The sequence below is a fragment of the Bufo gargarizans genome, chromosome 5, assembly GCF_014858855.1.
Source record: "Bufo gargarizans isolate SCDJY-AF-19 chromosome 5, ASM1485885v1, whole genome shotgun sequence".
Lineage (NCBI taxonomy): Eukaryota > Metazoa > Chordata > Amphibia > Anura > Bufonidae > Bufo > Bufo gargarizans.
Window position 1 is genome coordinate 104,428,593 of NC_058084.1, and position 12,017 is coordinate 104,440,609.

The 12,017-nt window shown below is 43.2% G+C and overlaps 1 protein-coding gene across 1 annotated transcript in view; it reads right to left on the bottom strand.

Moving 5' to 3' along the window:
* Nucleotides 1-6,667: 6,667 nt before the first annotated feature.
* Nucleotides 6,668-12,017, bottom strand: part of TRAM1 (translocation associated membrane protein 1) — a 36,228-nt gene continuing 30,878 nt past the window's right edge. Inside the window, exon 11 of the mRNA XM_044294452.1 lies at nucleotides 6,668-7,387. Coding sequence (XP_044150387.1) covers nucleotides 7,314-7,387 — 74 coding nt within the window. The 3' untranslated portion in view covers nucleotides 6,668-7,313. The remainder of the gene's footprint in view (nucleotides 7,388-12,017) is intronic.

Consider the following 12,017-nt stretch of genomic DNA (forward strand, 5'->3'; position numbering starts at 1 on the left):
TGGCCTGCGAAATCCGAAAGGTGCACTTTGGAATATGTGCCCCTTTGCCCACCTTGGCTGCAAAAAAGTGTCACACATCTGGTATCGCCGTACTCAGGAGAAGTTGGGGAATGTGTTTTGGGGTGTTATTTTACATATACCCATGCTGGGTGAGAAAAATATCTTGGTCAAATGCCAACTTTGTATAAAAAAAATGGGAAAAGTTGTCTTTTGCCAAGATATTTCTCTCACCCAGCATGGGTATATGTAAAATGACACCCCAAAACACATTCCCCAACTTCTCCTGAGTACGGCGATACCAGATGTGTGACACTTTTTTGATGCCAAGGTGGGCAAAGGGGCACATATTCCAAAGTGCACCTTTCAGATTTTGCAGGCCATTTTTTACACATTTTGATTGCAAAGTTCTTCTCACACATTTGGGCCCCTAAATTGCCAGGGCAGTATAACTATGCCACAAGTGACCCCATTTTGGAAAGAAGACACCCCAAGGTATTCCGTGAGGGGCATGGCGAGTTCCTAGAATTTTTTATTTTTTGTCGCAAGTTAGTGGAATATGAGACTTTGTAAGGAAAAAAAAGAAAAATCATCATTTTCCGCTAACTTGTGACAAAAAATAAAAAATTCTAGGAACTCGCCATGCCCCTCACGGAATACCTTGGGGTGTCTTCTTTCCAAAATGGGGTCACTTGTGGCATAGTTATACTGCCCTGGCAATTTAGGGGCCCAAATGTGTGAGAAGAACTTTGCAATCAAAATGTGTAAAAAATGGCCTGCAAAATCTGAAAGGTGCACTTTGGAATATGTGCCCCTTTGCCCACCTTGGCATCAAAAAAGTGTCACACATCTGGTATCGCCGTACTCAGGAGAAGTTGGGGAATGTGTTTTGGGGTGTCATTTTACATATACCCATGCTGGGTGAGAGAAATATCTTGGCAAAAGACAACTTTTCCCATTTTTTTATACAAAGTTGGCATTTGACCAAGATATTTCTCTCACCCAGCATGGGTATATGTAAAATGACACCCCAAAACACATTGCCCAACTTCTCCTGAGTACGGCGATACCAGATGTGTGACACTTTTTTGCAGCCTAGATGCGCAAAGGTGCCCAAATTCCTTTTAGGAGGGCATTTTTAGACATTTGGATCCCAGACTTCTTCTCACGCTTTAGGGCCCCTAAAAAGCCAGGGCAGTATAAATACCCCACATGTGACCCCACTTTGGAAAGAAGACACCCCAAGGTATTCAATGAGGGGCCTGGCGAGTTCATAGAATTTTTATTTTTTTGCATAAGTTAGCGGAAATTGATATTTTTTTGTTTTTTTCTCACAAAGTCTCAATTTCCGCTAACTTAGGACAAAAATTTCAATCTTTCATGGACTCAATATGCCCCTCACGGAATACCTTGGGGTGTCTTCTTTCCGAAATGGGGTCACATGTGGGGTATTTATACTGCCCTGGCTTTTTAGGGGCCCTAAAGCGTGAGAAGAAGTCTGGAATATAAATGTCTAAAAATGTTTACGCATTTGGATTCCGTGAGGGGTATGGCGAGTGCATGTGAGATTTTATTTTTTGACACAAGTTAGTGGAATATGAGACTTTGTAAGAAAAAAAAAAACAAAAAAAATATATATTTCCGCTAACTTGAGCCAAAAAAATGTCTGAATGGAGCCTTACAGGGGGGGGGGGGGGGGGGGTGATCAATGACAGGGGGGTGATCACCCATATAGATTCCCTGATCACCCCCCTGTCATTGATCACCCCCCCTGTCAGGCTCCATTCAGACGTCCGTATGATTTTTACGGATCCATGGATAGGATCCGCAAAAACACATGCGGACGTCTGAATGGAGCCTTACAGGGGGGTGATCAATGACAGGGGGTGATCAGGGAGTGTATATGGGTGATCACCCCCTGTCATTGATCACCCCCCTGGTAAGGCTCCATTCAGACTTCCGCATGATTTTTACGGATCCATGGATACATGGATCGGATCCGCAAAAACACATGCGGACGTCTGAATGGAGTCTTACAGGGGGGTGATCAATGAGTGTATATGGGTGATCACCCCCTGTCATTGATCACCCCCCTGGTAAGGCTCCATTCAGACGTCCGCATGATTTTTACGGATCCATGGATACATGGATCGGATCCGCAAAAACACATGCGGACGTCTGAATGGAGCCTTACAGGGGGGTGATCAATGACAGGGGGTGATCAGGGAGTGTATATGGGATGATCACCCCCCTGTAAGGCTCCATTCAGACGTCCGCATGTGTTTTGCGGATCCGATCCATGTATCCATGGATCCGTAAAAATCATACGGACGTCTGAATGGAGCCTTGCAGGGGGGTGATCAATGACAGGGGGGTGATCAGGGAATCTATATGGGTGATCACCCGCCTGTCATTGATCACCCCCCTGGTAAGGCTCCATTCAGACGTCCGCATGATTTTTACGGATCCATGGATCGGATCCGCAAAAACACATGCGGACGTCTGAATGGAGCCTTACAGGGGGGTGATCAATGACAGGGGGGTGATCAGGGAATCTATATGGGTGATCACCCGCCTGTCATTGATCATCCCCCTGTAAGGCTCCATTCAGACGTCCGCATGTGTTTTGCGGATCCGATCCATGTATCTGTGGATCCGTAAAAATCATACGGACGTCTGAACGGAGCCTGACAGGGGGGGGGGTGATCAGTGAGTTTATATGGGGTGATCAGGGGTTTATAAGGGGTTAATAAGTGACAGGGGGGGGTGGGGGGTGGAGTGTAGTGTTTGGTGCGACTTCACTGACCTACCTGTGTCCTCTGGTGGTCGATCCTAACAAAAGGGACCACCAGAGGACCAGGTAGTAGGTATATTAGACGCTGTTATCAAAACAGCGTCTAATATACCTTTAGGGGTTAAAAAAAATCACATCTCCAGCCTGCCAGCGAGCGATCGCCGCTGGCAGGCTGGAGATCCACTCGCTTACCTTCTGTTCCTGTGAGCGCGCACGCCTGCGTGCGCGCGTGCGTTCACGGGAAATCTCGGGTATCGCGAGATGACGCGCCGATGCGTCCAGGAACAACAAATCAACCACCTCCCGGACGCATCGGCGCGTTAGGCGATCAGGAGGTGGTTAAGATAGGTCACCAATATCAGATTGGTGGGGGTGCGAATTCTAACACCCTCACAGATCAGCTGTTTAAGGGTACTGTGAGAGATAGGTTTTATTTCTCTATATGTATAATGTGAACATTCTGTAGTACACATTTTCGTCCACTAGATGGCCGCAAACCAGATGTATGAGCCACGTGTGCATTCCTTTGTCTTAAGGTCACTAGGGGAGGGGGAAGAGGGGGATTAGGTTGCAGTTTTTGTACCTATGAACTCAGATTTGAAGTTGCTGAAACCACTCCTATCAGGTTAAGGAGCCAATAGTCTATTTTTAAGGAACACCCCTTTTGAGATGTCATGTCTGCTATTTAAGTTAATGAAACTTGAATAAAGGGTCTCTTCTTGCTCTGGCTCAGGGGGATGAGAAGATGCTTTCAGGAAACCAACTGGTTTGTCTGGTCTCATTATGAAAGCAGTATGATACGTACATACTTATACTTCTAATTGATTTGGCACCACACAAAGAAGATGAGTATCGCATAAATTGCGATAACAATTTTGGCGTCTCTGGGTGGGCAGACAGCTTGCGTAACTTCCAATTCAAACGCCACAAGAGAACTTTCGCAAAACCATCAGACGAGGTTGTGACGCGGTGTCACGTCCCAGTCCGGATCTTATTAAAAAATGACTGTCAGTTTAGAAAAAATGAACCACATCTAATCAGGGAACAGGACGTCCATATATGGTCGTTCCTGTAGACCTTTGGAGACAACAGTCACCCCCTGCTGAGATCACCTCACACCACGGACAGCTTCTAAGGACAAACCCCAGCCCATGCGTCTCCTGCCCACCTTGAAACCATGAAAGTTAAACACATGCTAGTTGGCCCTTCCTTGCAGCCTGCTCAATTTACACATCAGAAGCAGAGATAGCTAGGAAGGGGGAGCGCATAGGAGAGACATGTGAACCGTGCTCTGAGAACCCCAAAAAGCATATTGGGGCTATATGGAATTATGACCCAAAAATGTAGGTACCCTCAAAATGCACCTCTCACCCAGAGGAACCAGGAGAGTCCAAACTTGAGAGCTCTGGGGTCTTCCCAGACTGGGAAATGGGTTACTAGTCACCTGGAGGGGAGAGAGGTGGGGTGTCACCCATAGAATTGTCCATAAATTCCAGGAAAGTTGGGTGGATTTGGGTTTTTGAGCTCACCTTAGATATGCATGAGAAAATCTTAAGTGCTGCCTTTGTGGATGGTCTTAAGGCTCATCTGGAAAGGTCTGCCTCATAGCAAACATGTTCCATGATCTCTCATGGCTAAGTGTAGTTTCACATGTATAGGAGTAGATAGTAATGCAATTCCTACTCCTCTCACAAATTGTTCATGTTCACCGCCTTAAGGGTGTACAAATTTAGATCTGACTACTCTGCTGCCTCTGGAGGGGGGAGGGAGTAGTGCCTTCCCACCTTAAAAAATAAATTATATATATATATATATATATATATATATAATTTTTTAAAATTCACATGACTGTCTCCAATTAATAACCAAATTTGAGTTTCTTGTAGATAACTTCAGGTTCTTGGAAGATGGATCATCTCAGACAGGAGATGCTGTTCCTACTTAATCTTATGTTGTCAAGTAAGAACCACTCCCTCCAGCAATGTTAGTGCAGGAGACTGAGGTTTGTAAGATGGGTGAGGGTAAGACTGCTAACATCAATATTAATCTAGGTATGCCTTCGGTCTTACTTATTATTGTTTAATCTGGTGAAGCAGAGATTTTGTTTAATCCATGTGCAAGCCATCAATAATGAATGCTGAGTGTATGAAAGATGTTTGATGCTGCCTGAGAAGGTAGAGGCTTAACTATTACCTGAAGTCTACGTTAAGTGGAAGTCTGTGTGATACAGGATGGCTTAGGGCAAGTGGAATTCCAAAGTTCATCTTTTTCAGATACAGGCTACAAAGGCTGAAAGGAAACAGCAAAGGAAAAAGGTAGAAGTGATGATTGAGAATGGACTCTGGAGGGTTGGTAAGAAACTTCCTTCAGAGGGCACTCTACCTAAGAGGATGCATTTAGAACATGGGCAAATCAAGAGAGGTGTGATTGGGTTCTGTGGTGTATGGCTCCTGGGTTCAACAATGCTGGCATCAGGTTAGTTGAAGGTGAATGCTGTAATAATGATAGGAGAAATATGGGAGTTCCAGGAAGGCATATGCCAAGGTCATCTTCCCCATCTCAGAGACTGCAGATTGACTACATTCAGAACCAAGGTGGAACAATGTGAATATGTCTGCATCTGTATTGATCTCTTTCCAAGATATTCTGAGATTTGGCCTGTAGCAAAGGCTATAGCTAAAATAAACTGACTGAGGTGAAAGTACCTACCCCTGGGTCTTTTCTCCTCCCGGTACACACCTAACCAGAAGATAGGCCTAAGTCCTTATGAAGTACTCTTTGGGAAAGCCCCTAGATTAGGTCTCTATTTCCCCCAACAGCTCCAGATGCAGCAGAATAGTTTTTCAAATTATGTTGTCTGTTGCACAAATTAATTGGCTGATGTGTATTTCCAAGTTTTAGTTGTTTTCTAGAATCCAGACTGTATAGAAGCAATTCATTCTTTACAATCAGGAGATTGGATAGTGGTGAAATGAGAGATGTGCGGAAAGTTCTAGAGCTACGGTTTGAAAATCTACATCAAGTCCTGATAACTGCCGCCACTGCTGTCAAATTGGAAGAAGAGCCTGATTGGATCTGCTTATATTGCAATCAAGTGCCAGGACTATAAGAGCTATAATGTTTTTGCATGTCGTATTGTTTGTTTCATACTGGACAAGAAGGAAATCACAAACAAATCAAATTCCAACGGTGTTAGGGTACTTTCACACTTCAGTTAAACTTTTCCGGATGTCTTCACTGTCACCCTACGGTTTTTGGATGGAGACAATACTGCAGCATGCGCATCCAAGAATCGCATAAATTGTGATAACAGTACACACACGATAGTATCGTTTACATGGATTTTTTTGTGCAGTTTTTGATAAGTTTCTACACCTAAAGCCACGTGTTACTTGCAGTGTAGATTTGCACCAGATGAAAAAAGGTGAAATCTGGACTAGAAATCCAAAGAAACAATTAACATGCTGCAGATTTCCAAGTCTGCATCACGGGTCAAATTTGTGTACTGTGTGCATGAGATGCCTCTCGGGTGAATGTTGTGACCTCTTTATTGATTAGATTGCATCCCATGCCTTACAGCAGGTGGGCAGGGTATTCCAGACTATCCCAAGGACCGGCCATTAATATGGTAGACCCAGAACACCCCTTTAAGGGGACGTTAACACATGGAAGACAGGCTACTCGCTATTCCAGTGTACGAAGGTAGCCCAAGGGCAACTTATCCCACCACATTACTATACAGTGAGAGATTGCAGCATAGGGTCCTTAATATGTGAACAGGGCCTTACAAAGTTTACATAACCACATATACTACTGATTTTTGAAAAAAAATGACAATTTATCAGCAGTTATAAAGTGAATAAAAGTTATCCTAAATCACAATTCAATTTTTCTATTTTATTGTTTTTAATCAAATAAGAAAAAAAGTTGGCTTATAAAAAACAGAAGTGAAAATACATTTATCACAGCATTTACATCTTTTAAACATTTTAGTTGGCATATCAAAAGAGTAGGATGCTGGAACTGTACAATGGATGGAGGGTATTAGCAACACTAGCAAGTGGTGTTACAATGAATCCGGTTTTGCACTGCTTTTCGCTGCATCAGTTGCAAGTAAAAATGAGTATTTGAAATATACATTTGGCTTTGACTCCGTGGCCAATATTGTGTCTGGCAGGACAGGAAACAGGGGAGCGGTCTCTATTTCTCTCACCAGTGCAAAACAGGGAAAGCCAATTTTTTTTTTTTCTTTTCTACTTCGAGATTCAGCCCACTTTTTCTGCTTTGTTCTGATTTTGACAGTTCTAGCATTAAAGTAATGCTAAAAAGTAATGGAAAATTAAAACGGGGGAAAAAACTAAAACAAACACCCTGTACAGTCTGGAGACCATAGCATTATATTGTTTGGAAACACATTGCATCATCTGCTGTAACAGTAAGATTTCTAGTGCTGTGGGGCTCTGTACAGCACAAGGCAACTTCTCTTTGGGAGCAGAGTACATCAACTGCAAATTATCTTCTTTTAATGGGATTTTTCTTTACGGCTGCGAGGAGAATCTGCTCCATTAGAGGTTACTGTTCCGTTGACTCCGTTCTCTGAAGAAATAGAATAGGAAGGGAGGAAACACATGGTCAGTATTTGAAGACAAGGCATTTTTTCAGCATTTATGAATTTACACTAAGGTAAATTATTAAATGGAGTTCTCTAACCTCCAAACCTCACACTTACTACCGTGACTATGTGCAATTCCATCTCCATTTCATAACGCTTATGATTTAAAGGGGTTGTCACACCATAAGAACGTATCCCCTAGCCAAAGGGGATAAATATCTGATCGATTAGGGGGTGCCAAGAATTGAGTTGTCGAAATGAATGGAACCAGTCGTGCATACGTACTGCTCATTTCCAGCAGTCCCATAGAGTTCAATAGAGCTTCAGCGCGCATGTGTGACCTCCGCTACATTCACTCCGTGGAATCTGGCACCTTATTCCTGTGATAGCCGTCAGATAACCGTTATGGTGCTAAATGCCCTTTAAAAGGGGCTGACCCATGAACAACATTTATCATGTATACACAGGATAGGTTAGTGTGATTGCTGGGTGTTCATCAACAGTTACCCCCAGTGATCACGCGGAGGTCCCGAGTCCCCAGTGTAAATGGAGCAGTGGTACAGATGCATGACCTGTATGTCCATTCATTCCTATGGCAATGAGACAAGCATTGTACTCAGCAGTCCTGCTAAAGCAATGTTCACACATGTGTACCACTGCTTTCACACAAGGTATTCAATGTTAATTACTGAGGGTACCTGTGGTCAGATCTGCTCCCCACTGAGTCCTTCACGCTGCCTCCAGTGGCTCTATGTTAAGGTCTCTACAATGTAGACATCTGGTGCAGCATGGGCACGGTCACAGAGAAACCTTTTAAGTGCTTGAATAGAAAACACTTTAAAAAGGGGTTGTCCAGATTTGTTTCTTTATTTTATTTTTTTTTAATACCTTTACTTGTTTTCTGGTCTTGTCCTGTAATCCTCCAGATGGATGTGGTCACATAAGCTGCTGGAGCCAATGATTGGCTTCAGTGGTAACAGGTCCCCAAGTGGCATGTCACTGCTGCTTTGGAGTACGTTCCTGTTGAGGCCAATCATTGACCCCATCCATCCGGAAGTTTACAAGACAGGGACCAGAAGACCAGTGAAGAGAGACCGAATGGAGCACCAGAGAGCAGCGGAGTATCACAAAACGAAAGAGAAAACAAAACGTCCGGAACTGTCCTTTTAAAAGAGAAAAACAAAAAACAAAAAAAAAACACCACACTAGCGATCGGTGCCACAATAATATGGTGGTGCCCAATGCAGCAGTATTAATCCAATAGGAGTCCAAAAGAGAACAAAAAAAAAAAAAAAAGATCCAAAGCATGGCACTCACCATACAAATCTTCTGTTATTTAAATGGATTTTCTCACTTTAGCAAAAGGCATTTATCATGTAGAGAAAGTTAATACAAGACACATACTAATGTATTGCGATTGTCCATATTGCTTCCTTTGCTGGCTGGATTCACTTTTCCATCACATTATACACTGGTCGTTTCTATGGTTACAACCACCTTGCATTCCTTCAGTGGTGGTCATGCTTGCACACTATTTGAAAAAACACCGGCCTCTCTGGTGGCCGGGATCATGGGAGCGCACACAGGCTAGTGCTTTTTCCTGTAGTGTGCAAGCTCGGACACCGCTGCTGGATTGCAGGGTGGTTGTAACTAAGGATAAGCGAATCGACTTCAGACTAAACATCCGTAGTCGATTCGCATTATACTTTGTTTGAATACTATACTGAGCGAGCACTCCGTACAGTATTAGAATGTATTAGCTCCTATGAGCTGCAAAGAAAAGGGGGTTAGTCAGCACATCCCAATGCGCAGGTGCATGCTGCCATGGCTTAAAACAGAGAAAAAAAAGACAATACAATAGCACTCTGCAAACCAGATAAAGTACAATAATGCCATAGTCACAAAATATATTATAGTGCTAATGCTACGCTTATTTATAAAGTGAGATGCTTGGCAAATGCTTTTTGTACAGAACCATTTGGGCCCGTCTGCCGAACATCAAGGTGATCTCTGTAAGACAGAAACCTAACACTAAATGCGACCCGTTATGCGCCATAATGGCCAACAAAGTTCAGGAAGTGTTGGTTCCACACGCATGCTGGGTCCTCTCTGCTTTTTACCATTTTTGGTGCCATAATGGCCTTTATTACTGCCAAGGGATGCAGGTACCAACATGCATGCTGAGCCCACTCTATACCTTTCCTTGTGCCAGACGGCTTCCAATTAAAGTAGTGAGAGCAGGCCACAGCTTTATACTGAGACTAATTAAAATCAGCCTATGGGGCAGACAGGCTAATCAGGAGAGCACGACTCGCTAGAGTGCCAGTTATTACTTTGCGAAATCTCACGAGACTGCATAATCCAATTTTTACTGTAAAAAAATAAATACAAAATTTCACGAACTCTGGTTCGGTTCAAAGGTACCACTTGGAACCGAACCAGAGTTCGGGAAATGTTTTTTACAGTAGAAATTGATTTATGAAGTTATGCGGTCTCGCAAGACTACGCAAAGTAATAACTTTGGCTCATAGAAGCCGATACACTAATACTGTACGGAGCGTACAGTATTCAAACGAAGTATTATGCGAATCGACTAGGGATGTTTCAACCGAAACCTAGTCGTAACCATGGAAACGAGCAGTGTATAATGTGATGGAAAAATGAAGTCTGCAAAGGAGGCAATATGGACAATCACAATACATTAGTAAGTGGCTTGTATTAACTTTATCTACATGATAAAATGTTTGTTGAAGTGAGACAACCCCTCTAATCCAGCGTGCACATACAGCAAGCAGGGTAATGCAGGAGAGGAGTCGGCCTATGGCCATTTCACGTTAGGCCGTAGGCAGTCTTTCCTGCATTACCCTCTCCTCCTTGCTGTATGTGTACGCTGGATTAAATAAAGGAAGAGGTTTATGGTGAATACCATGCTTTAGATCTCAGCAGCCGAGTATGTTTTTTCCCCCTCACAGAATACAGCAGGTTTGGGTTGAATTTTAAAAGTAGAAAGACCTGGACAACCCCATTTACAGAGAACTGCCATCCCAGCAATAATAACCTGCACCAGTCTACTGTACACTAAACTGAAAAGCCCATAATAAATGTTTCCTACATTATGACGTCATAATGTCGCTTTCTAGTCCAGAGACCTCTCTCCCAGGGGTACAAAAGGTAATTGATGTGTTCCAAAATGTCTCAAATTATAAACTTATTTTGTCCAAAACGCAGGCCTTTACCGTGCGTATGGATCCCATGCTTAGGGTAAAATTGGTTCCCCAATACCTATTTATCTGGCAAAAGAAAGGCTTCACATATCTGGGGATGACCCTAACTAATTCCAGCAAAAATCTCTATTCAGCGAATTTTTCAACCCTTATTAGCAAAGAATTCCTCCATGATAGGACGGTTCTTGCAACCACTGATTTCTTGGGCTTGTAGACCTAGTATTTAAATGATGATGCTCCCAATTGTCTTATATGTCTTCCGTACAGTATTAATTCCAGTACGGGCATCATACTTTCAGTCTTTACAGAGGCTGTTCGTGGGCGGGGAGAAACCCAGAACTCGCTTCTCCACAATGTCTAGACCCTGGGCTAAGGGAGGAATGAGCATCCCAGATGTTAATAAATACTATACTGGGCGACTATACTTACACAAATGAAGGATTGGTGGTTAAACACCAAAGATGGGTACACCTAGAATCAACTGCTTTTGGACACCCCCTCATAGCGGGATTTGATATGAATCCCAAGAATACAGCAAGAACCCAGTTACTTCTGTTGAGTGTGAAAGCCTCATTGATAGCGAGGAAAAATATGTTTCCTTATTTGACCAAATTGCCTAAAACTACTTTAGAGAAACTCCCATTACATTTCCTAAATGTCTGGATTCCTGACCTTTACCTAGATAATTGGGTAGCAGCGGGTCTATGTCATATCAATCCACTATATGACGGGGCACTCTTGCCTACCTTCAAAAATATATCTCAAAGCTTTTCTATAGAGATTGTTACAAATATTTAAGGATCAGACATGCCTCATCTCAGCCAGACATTTCCAGTGTCAATTTCCCGGCTCAAATTCAGAACTTTCTCTCATCTTCAAAAAAATCCGTTAAAGGCATCTTTCTTTTATAGCATTCCATCTTCCCCAGACATAGCGGAGAAACCTGCATTCGTGCTTGAACGGGAATTGGGGATAACTCATTCTGTAGATGACTGGTACACGGCTTTCACTATTGTAAAGCAAGTGTCAAGGGGAGCTACTCACTGGGAGACAGCCTTTAGGACCCTCCTCAGATGGTACCTTACGCCAGCACATATAAACAAAATTAGCCCTACATACTCGCCTCAATGTTGGAGAAATTGAGGGCTGGTTGGTACATATAAACATGTGTGGTGGGACTGCCCTTTGGTCTCAGTCTTCTGGAAAGCTGTTTTTCTTCTCCTTCGCTCTATCACAGGGAATGAAATCCCGATGTCACCGTCCTTGGCTTTATGTTTGTAGGTTTAGCTGACCTGCCCCCGCACATAAGGTTAGTGTGTGGTCAAGTTATATTAGCAGCCAGAGCAATGATTGCAAAATCTTGGAAATCAAGTGGGCCTTTAAAAGATAC